Source organism: Podarcis melisellensis, assembly GCF_964234715.1.
Source record: "Podarcis melisellensis genome assembly, chromosome: Z".
NCBI classification, from domain to species: Eukaryota; Metazoa; Chordata; class Lepidosauria; order Squamata; family Lacertidae; genus Podarcis; species Podarcis melisellensis.
In genome coordinates this window covers 30947497-30968896 of record NC_138547.1, presented here as the reverse complement: position 1 = coordinate 30968896, position 21400 = coordinate 30947497, and the positions used below count along the sequence as shown (strand labels likewise).

At 40.8% G+C, this 21400-nt stretch overlaps 1 protein-coding gene across 12 annotated transcripts in view; it reads left to right on the top strand.

The window, feature by feature from the left end:
* Positions 1-20620, top strand: part of LOC309362013 (putative G-protein coupled receptor 34) — a 302268-nt gene extending 281648 nt beyond the window's left edge. For 8 of the 12 annotated variants that reach the window (XM_081897465.1, XM_081897469.1, XM_081897476.1 and 5 more), the window contains 2 exons: positions 15284-15399; positions 17698-20620. In XM_081897465.1, the coding sequence (XP_081753591.1) occupies positions 17702-18712 (1011 nt within the window). In that variant the 5' untranslated portion in view covers positions 15284-15399; positions 17698-17701 and the 3' untranslated portion in view covers positions 18713-20620. Of the gene's footprint in view, positions 1-15283; positions 15400-17697 lie in introns of those variants that run through there. The other 4 variants (XM_081897466.1, XM_081897467.1, XM_081897471.1 and 1 more) reach the window with 3 other exon arrangements.
* Positions 20621-21400: the final 780 nt, after the last annotated feature.

Genomic DNA, 21400 nt, shown 5'->3' with positions numbered 1-21400 from the left:
TCTCAAAATTCCCTCTAGGGGGGATTCTGTTTACTTAGTGTCTTTCCAGTATCAATCCAAAAGTCCAATGTAACTTATTTTCCTTTCTTCCCGACAATTTGTATCCAAATTAAAGAGAATCTAGCCAGCAGAGTCACCAAAAACAAAGTTTCCTTTTATTCCCCAACTTTGACAGCTAATTTGACAGCTGTCAAAGTCTTCTGAATCTTTTGACAGTCTCTCTCCGGATCACTCCTGGATCTCGGGGGGCCGCGCTTTAGCCTAAACCGACTCTTATCCTCCAGCAAAATTAGTTGTACTGTCTAATCGCGAAAATAATGATTTTTCTTCCCAAAAGGCAAAGATGTTTCTCTCAACTTTAGTTATCTGGTCCTTGCTTTAGATTATCTACAAGACGGGAGGGGGGGGACTTCCTTTTTACCCCTCCCCCGATCGTACCGAATTTAAAAGAAGAAATTTCCCCTTTTAAGTCCAATTTCCTTGTTACTCACGGGTTGTTGCTTTTAGTCCGAATGTTTAAAGGAAAAAGTCAGCGCTCTCCATCCATGGCATGCGGCTTCGCTCAGCAGGGGAAGCAGAAGACTCTCAGCACCGCGCCGCTCCCCGTCCCCCATTCCGAAGCCTTTAAAAAGGCTCCTTTGCGGGTCAGGGGGGCGCTAATGGTGCCCGCCGAGTCACCACGTCCACAGGCATCCACGCCTGTGGTTTTTAAGGGTCCCCGCGTCACCGGCGCGGCAGAACCCGATCCCTACTGAGCCGATCCCCTCCGGAGCTCGGAGGGGATCCACCATTAGATGTTGGCGCTAACCCGGAAGTCCTTTTTATAGAATATTTATTAAGGTTTTAATAATAATGCAATCAAGATAAAAAGAAAATAAAAAATAAAAAATAGTAACAAAAATACAAAAGTAAAAATAATTAATTAAAAAAAAAAAGAAACATGCAAGTTTTCCATTTCTCATTTTCCTTTAACATGTTTCCTGGACCTCCTCATACCTCCCTTTTTTGTATTCCAATTCAAATTGTTAGTTCAGCAAATCCTTACCATTAAGTTTTAACCTGTTTCTGAGCCTGTTTCTCATATTCCCTTAAAGCATTACAGCTGGAAACCACTTAATTTCTATCCAACATCATTCTAACATTCATTAATTTTACAATATTTCTGTAGATAGTCTTTAAATTTCTTCCATTCTTCTTCCGCCGACTCTTCTCCCTGGTCTCAGATTCTGCCAGTCATTTCTGCCAATCCCTTATAGTCCATCACCTTCATCTGCCATTCTTCCAGAGTGGGTAGATCCTGTGTCTTCCAGTACTTAGCAATAAGTATTCTTGCTGCTGTTGTAGCATACATAAAGAAAGTTCTATCCTTCTTTGTTTTTGTTTTTTTTAATATAATATTTATTAAATTTTCCATTGTAAACATACAATTACAAAACAATTACACTAAAAGACAAAAAACAAAAGACAAACAAAAAACAACAAGTATAATTTCCAGTCTTATTTTCTCAACCTATTTTTCCCGACTTCCTCATACCTCCCCGTTCTGTATCCTAGTTTAATTCTCCTGTCAGCAAATCCATTCCCATATTTCCAAGAGTTTTTCGATAACTCCATTCCTTTTCTTAATCAAGGTCTCTGAAAAAGCCACATTATTTTTAATGCCCCTGTCTATTTAACATTCATTAATCTTATAATATTTATTAAGGTAGTTTTTAAATTTCTTCCAATCTTCTTTCACTGTCTCCTTCTCCTGGTCGCGAATTCTGCCCGTCATCTCCGCCAGTCCCATATAGTCTGTCATTTTCATCTGCCATTCTTCCAAGGTAGGTAGATCTGGTGTCTTCCAATACTTTGCAATAAGAATCCTTGCTGCTGTTGTGGCATACAAAAACAGAGTTCTGTCCTTCTTTAACACCACGTGGCTAACCATACCCAGGAGAAAAGCCTCTGGTTTCTTCAAGAAGGTATACTTAAATACCTTTTTCATTTCATTATATATCATTTCCCAGAAAGCCTTAATCCTCGGGCATGTCCACCAGAGGTGAAAGAATGTACCTTCATTTTCTTTGCATTTCCAACATTTATTATCTGATAAGTGGTAAATTTTTGCAAGCTTGGCTGGGGTCATGTACCACCTGTAAATCATTTTCATAATATTCTCTCTCAAGGCATTGCATGCCGTGAATTTCATACCGGTGGTCCACAACCTTTCCCAGTCCGCAAACATAATGTTATGACCAATATCTTGTGCCCACTTAATCATAGCTGATTTGACCTCTTCATCTTGCGTATTCCATTTCAACAGCAAGTTATACATTTTTGACAAATTCTTGGTATTGGATTCTAACAGTTCTGTTTCCAATTTTGACTTCTCCACCTGGAAACCAATTTTCCTATCCAGCTTATAAACCTCCATTATTTGATAATAATGGAGCCAATCTCGCACTTTATCTTTTAGATTCTCAAAACTCTGTAATTTCCACTTGTCACCCTCCTGTTCTAGAATTTCAGAATATTTTGGCCATTTGGACTCCATATTAAGTTTTTTCAATGCCTTTGCCTCCATTGGTGACAGCCACCTTGGAGTTTTATTCTCCAACAAATCTTTGTATTTAATCCAAACATTAAACAATGCTTTCCTGACAATATGGTTTTTAAAGCCTTTATGAACCTTAACCTTGTCATACCACAAATATGCATGCCACCCATAGAAATTGTTAAATCCTTCCAAATCTAGAATGTCTGTGTTCTCGAGAAGCAACCAGTCCTTCAACCAGCAGAAAGCTGCTGATTCATAATAAAGTTTCAAGTCTGGCAGGGCAAATCCCCCCCTTTCTTTTGCATCAGTTAAAATCTTAAATTTTATCCTGGGTTTTTTGCCGTGCCAGATAAATTTGGAAATATCTTGTTGCCATCTCTTAAAACACTCCATTTTGTCAACAATTTGCAATGTTTGGAACAAAAATAACATTCTAGGCAATACATTCATTTTGATAGTTGCGATTCGACCCAACAAGGAAAGCTTCAATTTTGACCAGATTTCTAAATCCTTTTTCACTTGATTCCAACATTTCTCATAGTTATCTTTAAATAAGTTCATATTTTTAGCTGTCATATTAATCCCCAAATATTTTACACTCTTAACCACAGTTAGACCTGTTTCATTCTGAAACCTCTCCTTCTCTTCTGCTGTTAGATTTTTCTCTAATACCTTAGTCTTAAATTTGTTCAATTTAAATCCTGCCACTTGACCAAAATCTTGAATTAATTCCAAAACCCTTTTGATACTAGATTCTGGTTCTTGTAATGTAAGTACCAAGTCATCTGCAAATGCTCTTAGTTTATATTGTTTCGCTCCGACCTGCACCCCTTTAACCTGCTGGTCTTCTCTTATCATGTTTAGCAAAACCTCCAGGACCGAAATAAAAAGAAGTGGGGAAATTGGGCACCCCTGACGTGTCCCTTTTTCTATCTTAAATTCTTCTGTTACTACATTATTTACAATTAACTTTGCTTTTTGTTCAGAATATATTGCGCCTATACCATTTTCAAAGCCTTGGCCTACCCCCATCCCATGGAGATTCTTCTTCAAAAAGGTCCAAGAAATATTGTCAAAGGCTTTCTCCGCATCCACAAATATCAGAACAGCTTTTGTATTTATATTTACTTCTAGCATTTCCAACGTGTCTATTATACTCCTTACATTTTCTGATAGATGCCTTCTCGGGAGAAAGCCCGATTGATCCTTATGAATCTCCCCCATCAAAACTTTTTTCAGTCTCTTAGCTAAAATGTCAGCAAATATTTTGTAATCCACATTTAATAGGGAAATTGGGCGGTAGTTTTTAAGTTGAGTCTTTTCAGTCTCTGTCTTTGGTATAAGCGTGATAAAAGCCTCTTTCCACGTTTCAGGTGCTTCTTTCCCCTCCAAAATTTCATTACAGACTTCCTTCAAAGGTTGTATTAACCAGTCTTTTAAAGTCTTATAATATTTGGAAGTCAACCCATCAGGCCCCGGAGATTTGCCCAGTTGCATGTTTTGAATGGCACCTTCTATTTCTTGTTCCGTTATTTTCTGATTTAAAATTGCTTTACTTTCACTTGAAATTTCCTTCATCCCTTTTTTCTCCAAAAATTGTTCTATATCAGTGTCTTTTTGTGGCCCTTGTGCATATAATTGTTTAAAGTATCTCTGGAAGCAACTTCTAATTTCAGCTGGGTTGTTAATGTTCTTTCCATCCACTTCTAAGTTTGTCACTGTATTTAATTTCTGTCTTTTCTTCAATTGCCAAGCCAAAAGTTTCCCACATTTATCCGCTGATTCAAATGTTTTCTGTCTCATTTGTTTGATTTTCCATTCTATTTCTTGATTCATCAATTCCATATATTGGGTTTGATATAATTTAATTTCTCTCAAAATCTCCTGAGACTTCGGTTTGGATCTTAATTTCTTTTCTCCTTCTTTGATTTTTTCCAAAATTTTATCTTTTTTCTCATTTTGGCTTCTCTTTTTTATTGCATTTTGCTGTATCAAGAAACCTCTCATAACGGCTTTACTTGCGTCCCAGATTACTCTTTTTTCCACATTGGTCCTCATGTTTATCTCAAAATAGTCTTTTAGTGTTTTTTGGGCCTTTTTACAAAATTCTTTATCTCTAAATAGTGTGTCATTCATCCTCCATCTAAAGGTGCCAGCAGTTGTTTGGTTCATCTCCATCTTCATGGCGTTGTGGTCGGAGCAAGTTTTTGGGCAGATTTCCACTTTTTTTATCTTTGATGCCGGTCCTCTAGTAACCCAAATTTGGTTAATTCTAGTCCAGGTCATTTTAGTTTCAGAAAAAAAAGGTTCCTTGTCTTTCTAGAGGATTTTTTACTCTCCAAATGTCCACCAAGTCCATATTGTCAGTCATTTCAAAAAAGGTTTTTGGCAATCTTCCATCTTTAGTAATCACTTGTCTTTGTGCTTTGTCCATATTTGTAGAGACAACTCCATTCATATCTCCCATCAAGATTACATTAATGTCCAGATAATCCAAGAGGATCTCGTGTAGCTTCTTAAAGAATTCAGATTTGCCTTCATTCAGCGCATAAATTCCTAGAATCAAAAATTTCTGTCCTTGAATTTGAATTTCAATTGCCAAATATCTTCCTTGCTCATCTTTAAATATTTGTTTCGGTGACAATTTATCCTTTGCATATATAACCACTCCTCTTTTTTTCACTCTGTCTGATGAAATAAATTCCTGTCCTAATTTTTTATTAATAAGCAGCTTTCTATGTTTCCTTGTCACATGTGTCTCTTGCAGGCAAATCAGATCCAATTGTTGTTTCTGTAAAATATGAAAAACATTCTTCCTCTTTCGAGGAATGTTCAAACCATTACAGTTCCATCCTTCTTTGGCACCAATTGGCTGACCATGCCCCGGAGAAAGGCCTCTGGTTTCTTGAAGAAGGTATATTTAAATACCGTTTTCATTTCATTATAAATCATTTCCCAGAAAGCCTTAATCCTTGGGCACGTCCACCAAAGGTGAAAAAATGTACCTTCATTTTCTTTACATTTCCAACATTTATTATCGGGCAAATGATAAATTTTTGCAAGCTTGACTGGGGTCATGTACCACCTGTAAATCATTTTCATAATATTCTCTCTTAAGGCATTACATGCCGTAAACTTCATACCTGTGGTCCATAACTGTTCCCAGTCAGCAAACATAATGTTATGTCCAACATCTTGTGCCCATTTAATCATAGCAGATTTCACCGTTTCATCCTGAGTGTTCCATTTCAACAGCAAGTTATACATCTTTGACAAAATCTTAGTTTTGGGTTCTAACAGTTCTGTTTCTAGTTTTGATTTTTCCACCTGGAAGCCAATTTTCTTGTCCAAATTATATGCCTCCATTATCTGATAATAATGAAGCCAATCTCGCACTTTGTTCTTTAGTTTCTCAAAACTCTGCAGTTTCAGTCTATCTCCTTCTTGTTCCAAAATTTCCCAATATTTCGGCCATTTGGCCTCCATATTGAGCTTTTTCTGAGCTTTTGCTTCCATTGGGGACAACCACTTTGGGGTTTTATTTTCCAATAGATCTTTATATCTTATCCAAACATTAAACAATGCTTTCCTGACAATATGGTTTTTAAATGCTGCTTCTGTAACAGTCTTGATCAGTAAGACGCTGGAGAGCTGCTGCCAGCCAAAATAGACATTATGGGACTTGGATGGGCAAATAGACTGAGCTGCCATAAGCCAACTTCATATGTCCCTAATGGAATTTAATGTGGTATCTGATCGCAACTTGATAGAGCATCACTCTCATCTAGCACCCTTTAGGTGTCTGCCTTGAGGAAATTTTAGCTGTCTGCATTTTGTGTTTGTTGTCATCTTCCTACACTACAAAATGCCCTCTGCTCATGGGTGCCTGATCTTTGCTTCAGAAGACAGCCCTATTCACACCTTGTTCTTGGTTTCTGCAAGTGATCTATATCATTGCCACACCACCCACAAATGCCTGTGTGTTTGTGGCTTTTAGACAAGTTGTAAGTATTCTGGTTTATTAACTGGTGGCTACAGCAAGTCCTTGCCTATCCTGATCTCCTTTATCTGGTGGATATAAACTGAGGCTCCCTGTAGGTACTTTTACTGGGAACATGGCACTTATCCCAACCTGGGGCTGAAACTGGGCCATATAGTCTGTTCTGTAGTAGCAAAAGTTATTTGGACTGGTACTCAGTAAGAACAACTCATTCCCAACCATGTGCCTTGCAGCTGAAAGTGAAATGTGCAAGGGACTATGTTGCTTTCGTGTATGACATGGGAGAGTAGGCTGCAATTTGAAGGAGCTAAACCTGGAGCTAAATTTCCACTAGGAGGTGTCTGTGTCTTCTCTGATAAGGTGTTCCTGTGGCCACTGCCGTTCATCTTTACCACTGGCTTTGAGATATGGTCTACAAACCAACTTCCCTTGAGCAAGAACTAGAACAGTCCAATCTTGGAACAGCAGGGTGAAACATCTCCTGCTGCGAGATGAAACTGATGTAGAACTCTGACAAGGTGTGATGCTGAGAATCATCTTGGATGCTTTCAGCCTCTTTGATTTCCAGTGCTCTTTGCACAGGCAGGGTGAATTTATGCAAATCCAAGAAACTGACAGCCCCAAGCAGATGCAAGGCACTGAGGTGCAACAGCAACTTTGGACCACCAATAGTGGCTTGCCTCGCAAGCTTTGTGGTGATGGTCCAATTCTTCATGTGTGGAGAGGCTGAGGTGCAGAGCATCTTGTTTCATTTCCCCAGAGTGAAGGCTGCCCCCAGGAGCCAAGTTGCTCTCTTGAGAAGACTTGCTCAAAAGATGCCTATGGAAGCCCCAAGTCCACTTCTGGCAGCTCTTGCAAAGGGAAGTGTGACAAAGCAGAACACCACAACAAAGCAGAACACTGAACCACATGGTTGTTCAGTGGTGGATGTGTTTTGCTGAATCCAGATAATGAAGAGATGGTTCCTGTCATGAATGTGCTCCAGTTTAACACACAATTCACCCAATGCTGTGAACAGGACTTGGAAGATCAGAGCATATTTCTGTGTTGAAAGTCTCTTGGAGCCAAACTGGTTTGTGGCTCTGTAGGCTATAGTTTCCCATGACCTTGATGAAAATCTCTATTGTTTTGCCTTTGGAGTGTCTTTATCATTTTCAGTCATCAGCCATTGCTTCCTGTCACATTTTCCCAGTTGAAGACTTAGTTTTATTTATTTGCAAAAATGTCTATACCTCCAACATTACTACTGCTGCTACTACTACTACTAATAATAATAATAAGCAGCAGCATGTGGCTGAAAGTGGACAATACAATTACATTCAGAAACAAGTACAAAACACATCTGCTGGCATCTGTCTTTCTCAGGGGACAATGGTGGAGGGGGCCTTTGGGGACAAACTCAGACTGTTGGATAAATTGCAGCACCTGCTATGGCTGCAGAGACCAATATGAGAGAGACATGCTTTGTTGCAGCTGGGACAGATGAAGGTGTCCAGTTGTGCTGCTGCACCATGATATTTCTTCTCTCTGCACTGCATCACAAATCAGCTTAATACACCTAGTTAACTGGATTGGCCTTTCCAGGAAAGACTGCATGGACATTTTACCTTGCCATCTCCACCTTACAGATCTCATGTCCTTAAGCCCTATGAAGCTGTTCCATGAGCACCTTTGTTCCTTGTCGTCTCCAGCATCTACCTATCCCTTAGTTTCTGTCCCTTGCTACACTGCAGCTTTCCTCTGCAGCTTCAGTTAAGTGGGGCTGGAAGCTTCAGTGCCACAAGCAGAATGCAACAGAGATCTACTCTTATATATGAGCACTGGTGCAGATTTTCAGAGCTTCCACACCACCCAAGTGTTCCACTTTGGCCGGCACATCCTGGGTTCACAGAAGCCCTTCTGTTTGAAATTCTGGATGTCCTGCTCTGCCACCACTGCCACCTCCTCCATGGCCTTTTCCTCCACTGTCATGGCCTCTGCCATGCTCCCAGAAATGGGCTCAGCACTTCTTTGAAGCACACTTCCAAAGCAGGTACACCACTTCCTGCAGCTGCAGCAAGTCCGAGTAGGCTGCAAGAAGACCTATGGCTGAAGTCTAGCCACTGCTGCCACAGTGGCGGAGGAAAGACAGCTGGCAAAGGCAAGGGGGGCCGGCGGGGGCAACTGTGGCATGAAGATTGGGCAAGTAGGGTGAGAAAGAGGACAGAGCTCAGGCAGGGTGGGTGGGATAAAGATTGTGGATGAGTTGGGGAAAGAGCATGGAGTTCAGGTAGGGTGGGTGGGAGAAGCATCACAGAGTTGGGATGGGGTGGGTAAAGGTCTTGCAGTTTGGGTGGGTCAGGTTGGGGGAAAGTGTGGGGTTTGGGCAGGGTGGGTTGGGGAAAGATCATGGAGAGTATTCCACAAATGGGGAGCCACTTCAGAAAAGGCCCTTTATTGTGTTGCCACCCTCCAGACCTCTTGAGGAGGAGACACACAAAGAAGGGCCTCAGAAGCTTATCGCAGGGTCAAGGTAGATTTATATGGAAAGAGGCAGTCCTTGAAGTATTGCGGCCCTGAGCCAATTAAGGCCTTACAGGTCAAAACCAGCACTTTGAATTGGGCCCAGAAGCTAATTGGCAGCCAGTGCTGTCAGGAAGGGATCAATGTAATATGCTCAAACTGTCTTGTCCTGGTGAGCAACCAGGCCACCGAATTCTCCGCCAGCTGAAGTGTCTTCAGAGGCAGCCCTATGTATAAAGCATTGCAATAATCTGTCCTACAGGTTACTAGAGCATAGACAACAGTAGTAAGGCTATATCTATCCAGACAGTGGTGCAGGTGGACCACAAACCAAAGGTCATGGCAGCATGTTGATGAAAGGAAAGAGGTGATGGCAGCTTTTGAATGATCTGGCTCTAGCAGTGTAACTATGTCAGGATTATATAAAAACAACCTAGATAGATAACAGCATTTCTGTTGAATAAAAACAACAAAATTTAAAAAAATGTATGTTAACTAGAGAAGATTCAGCATATTTAACAGCAACATTATAAAAAAATGTGGTCAACCAAAACAGAAATGACAAAGCCAAGCCACATAGTTGTTACGTCATTTGTGTTGGAGCATACTGACATATATTAACTGTTCACTGGAGAAGGAAGGGTCGCCTATCCCCCAAACAAGGTTCAGTAATGGTCTGATTTTGCTTCTGTCTAGGGAGAGAAGATAGTTGGGTGGGCTGGGTAGTGTTGAAATGTTTCTCATTTGGGAGAATTACACACTTCTTCGAGGTTGCTTTCGATCTACTGTCGATTTCATAGTCGAAGACACACCTCTTAGAAGAAGACCCTCATTCTCTCCCCCCTGTTTCTGCTTTCTGGAAACATGGTTTACCGACCCCTACTTCTTTCTTTAATTTTTCCAGAAGCCTTTGAAATTATAGAGCAGCATGCAAGAAACTACACCAACTCCTTTTATATCTGTGGGGGATATTTTTGTGGACATCTCATTGTGCATCCTGAGCTCAGACATCAACGCCAAGGACGTGATAAACGAATGGTTTCACAGCTTGTTCCCAGAGGTCTACCCATGCCTGGTGAACTCTGGCTCCATTGATCTTTCACTGGAATTGACAGGCTTGATTTTACATTTAAAATATTAATAGATGCAAAAAAATGTACTATGAGGAAGTGTGAAGGATGAAGGCATTTTGGATCTAGAAGAGTTTGATCTGGTGTTTGGAGGGCATGGTTATCTATATTATAACACCAAAGCCCACAATTTTTTTTTCCAACCATGTGATTAGGAAAGGTTGAAGAAAAATGGCAGATTAAGTTGATGGACTATGCTGAAATGGCAAAAATGGCTGGAATAATCAGAAATCAGGAAGACTAAAATTTTAGTAAGGAATGGGGAAAATATATAAATTATCTTAAAAACCACTGTAAATAATTAAAATTATTAGTAGAATTGGAATAAAACTTGTAGCTTAATGTTGAATTTTGGTTAGAATGGAAATTTAATAGATTTGGATTAATAGACAAAAAGGGGAAGAGCAAAGTCCAGAAGATTCTTCAGAATTCTCTTTCTATGTTGGTTGTTTGATATTTGTTCGTAAATTTCAAAATCTGAAAAAAATAAATAATATATTATTATTTTAAAAAGGAAAAGTCTATACAATATTTGGGCAAGATATAAGGACCTTTTAGAAAGAAAGACCCAGGCTGGGTATTGCCTATGGAAGCAGTGGCAGTAAAAAGGCTAAATATGGACAAAGTCTAGGGAACATACAAAGACCTCCTAGACTTTAAGTAAGATTTGGTAAAATTGAAAATGAGGTAAGAAACAGGAAAAATATTTACAGACTGGTTCCAATATATGCAAGTGAGTAAAAGCTTTAGAAAAGAGAAAGTATTTGCTGAAGAGGGCTCAGAATTTGAAAAGATACTAATGGGAAACAACAATATATATATATATAAAATATATAAAATCCTACTAGACTGGGAAAACAAAGATGAGCTAGTCAAAGCTGTGAAGATACATTGGGTGATTGACATTGGGCATAATATTGAGCTTACCGATTAGGAGAAACTTTGGAATAAAATGATTTTTTTCCTGCTCGCTTTGCAGTAAAAGAAAATATACAAAAAATGTTGTACAGATGGTATCTGGCACCATCAAAACTTGCTGAAATGAATAGAAGAGGGTCCAATCTATGTTGGAAGGGCTCTGAGGCAGAAGGCTCCCTGATGCAAATATGGTGGCAATGTAAACACGCCAAAAGATATTGGGACATGGTATATAAGGAATTTTAAAAAATGGTTGGCTACTGTCTTGATCTAGCAGGTGGTTCTTATGTTCCTAATGGAAACACATTCACTGCCACAGGGGTGGGAAGACTATATATAACCTCCTAAGATTATACAATAATCTTATAATTATAGGAGGAGGAGGAGGAGGAGGAGGAGGAGGAGGAGGAGGAGGAGGAGGAGAAGAAGAAGAAGAAGAAGAAGAAGAAGAAGAAGAAGAAGAAGAAGAAGAAGAAGAAGAAGAAGAAGAAGAAGAAGAAGAAGAAGGGATGCATCGTGGTGATCAGTGTAGAATTCCGTGAGTTGCCTTTCAGATTGATTTACTAATTTCTGTGCATGTAAATGGGCAAATGATTTGGTGCATTCCAATGTCTTCTTCCACAGTGACTTCAAGTTGTGTTTCCCATGAACTTCTGTTGTACATAATAGGACTTGCACACTTTTCCCTGGAAAGGGAAAGCCAAGTCCCCTTTGCTTTTCAGTTCCTGGAAATCCTTAGCTGTGGCACATATGGAGACAACACCTCCTTGAAGATCTTCCTGCTTGCCTTCTCCACAGGACCCTTGGCAGCCCTTCCTCAGTGGCTGACTATTTTCACTCTGATTGGTTCCTATCAGCACAAAGGGTCAGGCATCTTATTAGTGGTAAAAAAAATCTCCCCTTTCCTGCTCATTAGATGGCTTCATGATGCTGGAGACAGGGACCTTGCAGGGAACCTACTGCAGAAATAGTAATGGGTCTTCAACCCTTGGCCCCACACCTGCATCATGTTTTACTGAGAAATCTCTGGGTGAATTCTGCTGTATTGGGAAAGGATTCTGCCGCCCAGTTGTTGAATGATCAGAAATAATATTGCCCATTAAAACATCCTAGTTGCTTATTTCTCAGTCTCACCCATCCTTGCCTATGTCCACCACCTTGAACTTACCTGATTTTGAAAACTTAGAAGGATCAGCCTTGCTGAGTACATGGATGGGAGGAGAGCCTGGAAATAATAATAATAATAATAATAATAATAATAATAATAATAATAATAATAATAATAATAATTTATTTATATCCCGCCCTCTGCAGCCGAAGCCGGGCTCAGAGTGGCTAACAACAGTAAAATAATACAACATTCTAAAATCATTTCATTATTAAATCAGTTCAAATCAAATTAATGGCAACCATTGAGCTAGAGTTCTGTGAGGATTGCCAAAGGAGGGTGTCAGGCTGTACCTTGGCCAAAGGCCTGGTGGAACAGCTCTGTCTTGCAGGCGGAAAGATGTCAAGTCCTGCAGGGCCCTAGTCTCTTGTGACAGAGCGTTCAACCAGATCGGAGCCACAGCCGAAAAAGCCCTGGCTCTGGGTGCTTTAATGGGGGAATACTGGGTGCTTTAATGGGGGAAGGGCTGTAGCTCAGTAGCAGATACATCAAATTCCTCTCTACAGCCTAACAATATGCAGTCAACAGCTGAAGCTATACAAAAACACCCACTTGCTGGATAGGAGAACGGGCCAGGAAGGTACACAGCCAACCTCGCCCTGCCCTTCTGTAGGCCTGCCCTTCTAACTTTTATACAAATTGAAACGTCCATATAACATATAATACCATTCAATTCAAGCAATTTCAGTTCCATCTAATACATTAAAGAATGGCTTAAAAACAAACACAAACCACAAACTGTGCCAAAAGTAGATTCTGACAATTATTCTAGCACTGCACCACTCACACCAATATTATATTGTAAACAATAAGCAAGAGCTCTACTTCAAACCACTGTGAGGGTCGGGGAGTTAACCTCAGCCAGCCCACATTTTACCAGCTTCTCTGCAAAAATATCATTTGTCAAAAGGCTTACTGAAATAAATATACACGATACATTGCAGGGGGTTGGACTAAATGAGCCTTAGGGTCCCTTCCAACTCTACAATTCTATGATATTATGTCCACAGTATTCCCCTGATCCATGAAGCTTGTGGCTCATTCTTTTTGGGTGAAGACAGAGGCAAAGTAGGGGTCCAACAATTCTGCCTTCTCTCTGTCATTCAATAGCATTGAATAGCTCATTCTGTGTTTTGGCTCACCTGAACCTTCTCCCTGCAACTGTTGGCTGCTTGTGTATATTTTTCTTTCATGATTTCTCTTTTCTTCCATCCATAAGAGCCATCTCCTAGGGGCTATGGGGGCTTTGGCCCCCACAATATAATATTTGAGGGGGCTGAGCCCCCACAAAGTGGATGGGCATTCCCATTCAAATGGTTTGCAAGGTGGGTTACCTGGCCCAACAATATTTTATTCAAGATGTCGCCCCCAGCTTCCATCTCTTACATTTCAGCTCATCTGGGAGCTACTTATGCAGCCACGCTGGTTTCTTTAGGTGTTACACACACACCATTTCATTAAAATAATTTGTTATAGAAAATAAAGCGATGAAAGAACAAAGGAGAAAAAAGTGCAAAAAAATTACATGGGATTTCACTCAGTAGTTCCTTAAGCTTTTTGAAATCAGCCTTCTTAATTGCCTGCTTATAATGAAACCCAAGAGGAAATTATTACTTCCTCCCAAGCTCCCCAGTACTTTCACTTTGTCAATCAGTTGGTGAAGATCCCCTTGTTGCTTCTTCCACCTTCTGGGAAATGAAATTGTTAGTGAAGCAATTGAGGAATTTGTTGGACCTTGCATTCTTGGCAGAGTTTGAGTTCCAGCAGATATTGGGGTAGCTGAAGTCTTCCATGACTACTACCTTTCTCCTTTCTGAATGTTTGGTAAGGTGCTCTAGGAAGGCATCATCCAAGTCCTCAGTCTGGCTTGGAGGTCTATAGCCAACAGTCATAGTAAGATCACTGTTGCTTCTTACTCCTACCATTTTTACCCATAGACTTTGAGTCTGCTTTCCATGATCCAGGTCATGGATCTCTTTACAAACATACACATCCTTTATATATAATGCTACTCCTACTCCTTTCCTATTTGGTCTATCCCTTTTGAATAGGTTGTACCCAGTGCTGTTTTTCTAGAAAAAGGGATGTTGGAGCTCACCGTGAATTCCCTTGTTCTCTGAGAATGGCAATGGCGCCCATCTGAGAGGTGCCAGAGCTGAATTCTGGAGAGCTCCAGCTGGAGGTGGGGGGAGGCACCAGTTTCTATATTCCAGTCTTAAGTCTCATCTCACCAGGATTCAGTAATGACTATTAGGTCATATTTGCCACCCTGTATTAAGAGCTCAAGTTCCTCTTGCTTGTTTCCTGTACTCTGTGTATTAGTGTAGAGACAGCTAAAATGAACAACTAATGTTAAGGTGGTTGCTAAGAGGTTGCTTTATTAAAATTACATTTTGTTTTCATTGTAGCATTTCAAAAGGCCAAATGTGCCACCCTTTAAATAGGCCAGTTACAATTTTTACCAAGGAAAGACTGGACTACAACCAACACAACATCCACTCCCCCCTGTCCCCAAACCCCCACATCAGGTAGTAAGAATTCTGAAGCCTCACTGGGCTGTTTTTGAGGTCTCCCAATGGGTAGGTTGTGGGGGTGTTTTTTTTTGGGGGGGGGTTGCACTTTGTAATAATTGAGGTTTCTCCAAGCCTCTTGTATATGTTTGTGGCTACGTAAGCAACAAAACCTCAAGCTTTTAACATTGAAAACAGAAGGAATGCTGATAATTGCATGCTCAAATGCATATGCATCTCACCCCAAGACACACATGCTGTATACAAAGCGCACAAGGAAAACACCATCACCTCTCATTCTAAGCCCAAGTGTCCACTCCCTACCCCCTCTCCAGCAAATTGCTTCTGTTTCCCTTTGCTGAAAAGCAAGCAAGCAAGCACACTCTTTCACTTCTTCTCTTTCTGCAGCAGGCTCAGACACTGTTAAATGTGGGCTGATTTTTGTAGATTTGCTCTTTTTATATATATAAAAAAACCTTCCCACATACCAAACCACTTCCATCTCTTTGCTGACAGTATAGCGTCTTGACATTAGAGGTGAAAGAGGCAGAGACACTACATGAAATTCTGTCACGAGCTCGTTGGACTTTTTAAAAGAGCTGGGACGAGTGAAAGAAGTCGAAGCTGCAAAGGTAGGCAAAAGTTGTTGGTTTGTTTTTAAGCCTAGAATGGTTAGCTTAAGCTATAAGCTGGAAAACCAGGCATAGGTATGGTATTTGATAACCTTCATATTACTTGGAGCTTTATGATTTCAATATGTCTGATTTCTGAAACTCTTGGGTATTTTTTTTGCTTCTGTCCTGATAGTGTTGTTTTCTTGTTTATTGTTTTTGTCTTTGTGGATTTTTGTTTTTGTAAATAAAAAGCAAATATTTTTGTTTTTCAGATTGTAAATAAAACTGAAAAAGGAGAGATGGTATAGAAATGTGGGGGGGGGGGTAGCTTTTGCTTACAAACATTAATAGTTAAGATACCCAAAGATGATGGTATTTAAAGGAAATTGCAAAACCTTCTTCTAAGATAAAAATGTGCTTCGTCATGGCATGTTTTGCTTCTACCATAGGAACACATGAAGGTGCCTTATATGAAGTCAGACAATTTTTCCATCTAGCTCAGAGTTGTTCAAACTAACCAGTAGTGGCTCTTCACGGTTTCAAGCAGGGGTCCCTTCCAGCCTTACCTGGAGAAGCAGGGCATTGAACCAGGGGCCTTCTGCATGCAAAGCAGCTGCTGTACCACTGAGCTCTTGGCCACTCCCATATATTGGCAGAGATATACAAATATAGAACCAATTCTGGGTTTGCTTGTCAGTTTGGAAGTTTCTGCTGACAAATCTCTGTCCACAGACATTAGACACTCTGAAACAGTAGGTTCATCATCAGGGCCAGTTTTAGGTTTGATGAAGCCCTAAGCTACTGAAGGTAATGGGGCCCTTTATATGTTCAGCTGTCCTTTGTCAACAACAAATTGTCACTTTTTGTGTGTTGAATATATGCTATACGGTTATATATGGACCTAATAGGTACCTAAAGCCATTTGCACATAACAAAATATGTATTTTATCAAAGTAATTGTGGAACTGAAATACAATTAAGAAGAAGTGATATTTTAGGGAGCAGGCTAGCAGGTGGGGCCCATTACTTACATCATGAGAGTCTGCACAACATAAAACACTGTTGCTGTATGAAGGTTTTTATTTTATTTGTTCTTTCTCTTATATTTTGGAAATGTACATCCATTTTTTTTCTTTAAAAAAATTTTGGGCCCCCAAGAGAGTGGGGCCTTAACCTATAGCTTGTTTCGCTTATACGTAAATCCGACACTGTTCATCATTAAATAATGTGGGTCTGAGAAAGTGGTGCCGCGTGGGGAGGGCCAGGGGGGCAGTGGACCCCGGGTGCATTGGGGGAATGCATCTTGCTCCTTGCCGCCCTGCCAGCCCTGTGCTACAGGGCTGTGTGACGAGGACACAACAGGAAGGGTGCATACCTGTTGCATCCTCCTCCACATAGCACTGCAGCATCACAAAGTGGTGCAGGGCTGGCAGGGCAGTGTGAGTGTTCCCTTTGTGCCTGCTAAGGGCTGCTGGTGCACAGGGTTGCAGCATGGCCCCACTTGGCCCATGTGAGCGGCATTTTGGAGGTGAGGGCTTGACACAGGCTCCGTTCACCCTCCGCAGCCTGTCCCCAGGCATGCATGCGCCCACCAGCAGCTCATGCAATGCCCCTAGTCTGAGAGGTTCCTTTTTTTTGTTTTTGTTTGTTCTGTCACTTTCCCCAGGAAGATCTGCTGTTTACTGTTGAATTGGAACAAATGTCTATTGGGTTTTCTGTGGACTGATGTTCTGATTCAGCAGTGAAACGGTGAGCTTTCCTGGGGAAAGCAATGGGACAAAGAAAACCCCTCATGTACGCATGACTAGAAATCATGGGACAAACAGAATAAACCACAAGACAAAGTAAGTGCACATGAAACACTAGTTATGCACAGATGCATTCATTCTGTGCAACTTTGGTTCTGGTGTGTTAAAACATAGCACTTAAAAAATTTAATTGTGAATTTTAGATTTCCTCTAACTTCTTAAACAAAACATATACTGAGGTTTTGTCAAAATTTAAATGATTAGCTAAAAGTCAGGTGGACTAAAAATGATTTAAAATAACATGACTGCGCTGTCAGGTTTCTTTACAAAAATGGCATCTAGTACAGCAATCTGATATGCAATTTCCACCTATGAGATCTATCTGGTTGAGCCAAACTGGCTCAACAAACTACCGCAATGCCTCTCATTGCATAATAGGCAGGTATGAATCAACAACATGCCTTATAAGTTACCAGAGATGTTTGCAGCTAAAGCAAAGATGGACCAAGTTGTTTGTGAAATCAGCTAATCATCTGCACCTTGGTCCCACCCCCCTTTTCTTTTGCAGAACTATGAATTTCCTTTCCCCTAATGACCATCTCCCAAGGAATGATTCTAATGGATCAACTTGTGAAATCCAAGATGGCTTTCTTGCAGGGACTCTGCCTGTGATGTACTCAGTCATCTCCACATTTGGTTTCTTCAGCAACATGCTGGCCCTCTGGGTGTTCCAGTTTGGCACACAGAAGACAAACTCCATCACGGTGTACATGAAGAACCTTGCTATCTCAGACCTCTTGCTCGCCCTCTGCCTGCCCTTCCGGGCTGCTTATCAAAATGAGAGTGGCCCTCCCATCCTGTGCAAAGTGGTTGGCACAGTCTTCTATATCACCATGTACATCAGCATCCTGCTCCTCAGCCTGATCTGCCTGGACCGCTACCTGAAGATCATCTGGCCCCTCCAGCAGTTCCGGATCCACAAAGTACCTTACAGCACTTCTGCCTCCAGAGTGGTATGGCTGCTCTGCATTACCATAATGCTGCCATACTTTTTCAACAAGGGCAACAGCAACGACCCCTGCAGCCACAAATGCTTCCACTTCAAGAAGAGAGGAGTTCTGCCAGCAGTGCTCAACATGACAGCAGTGCTCCTTTTCTTCTTCCTGTTTCTGTTTTTCCTTTACTCTTACAGCAAAATCTCTCTTAAGCTCCACACAGCATCCTTAAGGAAAAGTAAGCGGGTTAGCAGCAGAGCCACTCTGAAGATCTCTGTGGTCCTGCTCGTCTTCACAATATGCTTTGCTCCCTACCACGTGGTCCGAGTGCCCTACATCTTTGCCCAGGTAGGGGTCTTTTCTGCTGCAGAGAGTGTTCAGGCCCTCCACTTTGCCAATGAAGTTGTCCTTTGCATCTCAGCCCTCAACTGCTGCTTCGACCCCATTATTTTCTTTTTTCTGTCCAGCAATTTCAAGAGGGCTCTGCTGGCAGCCACCCATGGAAAACTGAAAGAAGCTCTTCAGAAGAACCCAGACATGTCAGGCAACAGAAAATCCATCACAGACTCCAGAATGCAGGAGAGCTGAGGTACAGGATGAGTGACTGGTTGTTGGGCAGTATGGAAGATATGCAGCAAATATGTACCACATTTCAAGGAAGCCAGACGCTAGGCTAGGGAATGGACATATATGCACAATCCAAACAGGGGTGCAGAAACCTCTTCTATGTGGCTGGAATGCATCCCATTGTTCAAAGGTAGGAGTGGCATCCATTGCTCCTTCTGCTTTTGACTATGACCCCAGCCATCTCTGGTTTGTGGTTCCATGAGAGAATGCAGCCCTCAGGCTGAAAACGGCTCCCCGTCCCAAATTCAAGCAACTGAGTCCTATTACTATGCCTCTTTGTTTTCATATACATTCAGTAATACCTTCCTTGGCTGGTGGCTTGTTTTTAATTGGTTTTAAATGTTGCCCTACAATGAAAGTGTTGCATTTTTCTTTAAGACGTTGTGGTGGTGGTAGGATCGAAGACCCAGTGCTGAAATTGTATGCTTAGTTACACCACGCTCACAGGTTCAACAGTACATTCTAGGACCAGAGGCAGCTTTAGGGTAGCGCAACCGCACTGTATGCTGCATTGCAAGAGGTGCCACAAAAATGCTGCAGAATAGAGCACAAGAAGAGCCCCCCCCCCCAGTTTGTCTCACACAGGGCACCACTGAAAGTTGAGAGCCCAAAGTCCGCCACTGCCAGGATGTATACGGAAAAAGCAGCAGCTACAGGTGCTGAAGCATAAAATGGTCAGTTACACTTGCATGTATCATAGGGTGGAAGCATGACTGGGTCACACTAAAAGCTCATAGTTTGGAAACCACTTTTTATCTGTTTTCCTCAATGGTTTCCCTATGAATTTGCCTGGCCTGGAGAACTCCAGCCTTAACAGAGCAACAGTATTTATAGTTCTGCCAATGCTTTACTATTCAACTAGCCTCTCTCCCTCCCACACTGCGATTCCAGTGCCTTTTTTGTTCCCACAAACTTTTAACTTCTTTTGATTTTATAGTTTTAACTGACCTTTGTTTTTGTTTTTTGTCCTGCAAACTGTTGAAAGACTATTGTAATTAAGCAGTATATGCATTGTTTAATTAAATATATAAATAAAAGACTGCAAAATCAGAGAAATGTATATTTATGGATCATTTACCTTATTTCTGCAATTAAACAGGCATTTCTTTCAGTTTATATATTTTAAAATTGCTTCATATGGGATTACATATTTTTTATTCTTCAAAGTAACAAGGAGAAGTTTTATTTATTTATTTTTTTAAATTATTTATTTTTAACATATATATAACATATTTATTTAGTATATTAATAGCTGCACAGAGCTTCTCGACTTCCCTCCATCCCATTGTCTGGTTTTTTAATATCTATTTCATATTCACACACATTTGTATCATCTCCATTCTACCCTTTTCCTTAGATATTTTAAACTTTAAACATCAGTAGATAGGTCCATCTGTCTGATGATACAAGATTAATCTCAGTCCTGCTAGTGTCTTTAGATATTTACAATGATTGTCTATATATTGAATAAATTTACTCCAGTCACTCTGGAACGTTTGGTTGCTCTGGTTTCAGATTTTTGCCGTCGACTTTGCTAGTTCTGCATAGTCCATCATCTTAGTCTGCCATTCTTCTATCATTGATAATTCTTGTTGTTTCCATTTTGGGGCCAGTAAAGTCCTAGCTGCCATTGTGGCATACATAAACAGTCTCTTATCTACCTTTGAAATTTCTTCTCCTGTCATACCTAACAAGAACGCTTCAGGGTTTGTACTCTTTCAGCCTCAGCCCTCTGCCGATCTATGCATTTGGTGTTTTGAATAAGAATAGCTTGCCTTCACTGTGGCATTTCTGGTCATATTTTGAAACCAGCATTTTCTGCATCTCTCTCTCTCTGATAATAAAAAAGTGGCATTTCTTTTCAGAGCAGCTGGCTTGTGGCTTAATATTCTATTCAACAGGTGCTTTCAGTATAATGCAACCATAGCTTTCTCAGTTCCAGCTAACTTTCTGTAGATACAGTGGTACCTCGTGGTACCTCGGGTTACATATGCTTCAGGTTACATACGCTTCAGGTTACAGACTCCACTAACCCAGAAATAGTACCTCGGGTTAAGAACTTTGCTTCAGGATGAGAACAGAAATTGTGCTCTGGCGGCATGGCAGCAGCAGGAGGCCCCATTAGCTAAAGTGGTGCTTCAGGTTAAGAACAGTTTCAGGTTAAGAATGGACCTCCGGAACGAATTAAGTACTTAACCCGAGGTACCACTGTATATCTAAACATTTTTTTAAAAAAAAATCATTATAAATCTTTTCCCAAAATCTTTTAACTTTATCACATGTCCACCACATATGGTAAAAATCTTCTTTATCCTTACATTTCCAACAGTTCTTGTTTCTCATCCTATACATTTTAGCTAATTTAGCTGGAGTTAAGTACCACCTATACATCATTGCAAGGCGCAAGTTTTAGGGAGCATAAATGTCAGAATGCCTGAATACAAATCGGTGAGACGTCGAAAACCATTTAAAAGTATGTTTGGCAAGGACATCGTTTCCAAGATTAAATGACAATAGCACAGCATTGAGTCCTCTTTAGCAGCAGCATCCGCTCTGTTTCTGATGTTCGGGTTGGGAATTTGATTGTGTATATAACCAAAAGTGGCCCAACAAGGACTGAGCATGCTTGGATGACTTGAAATGGTGAGC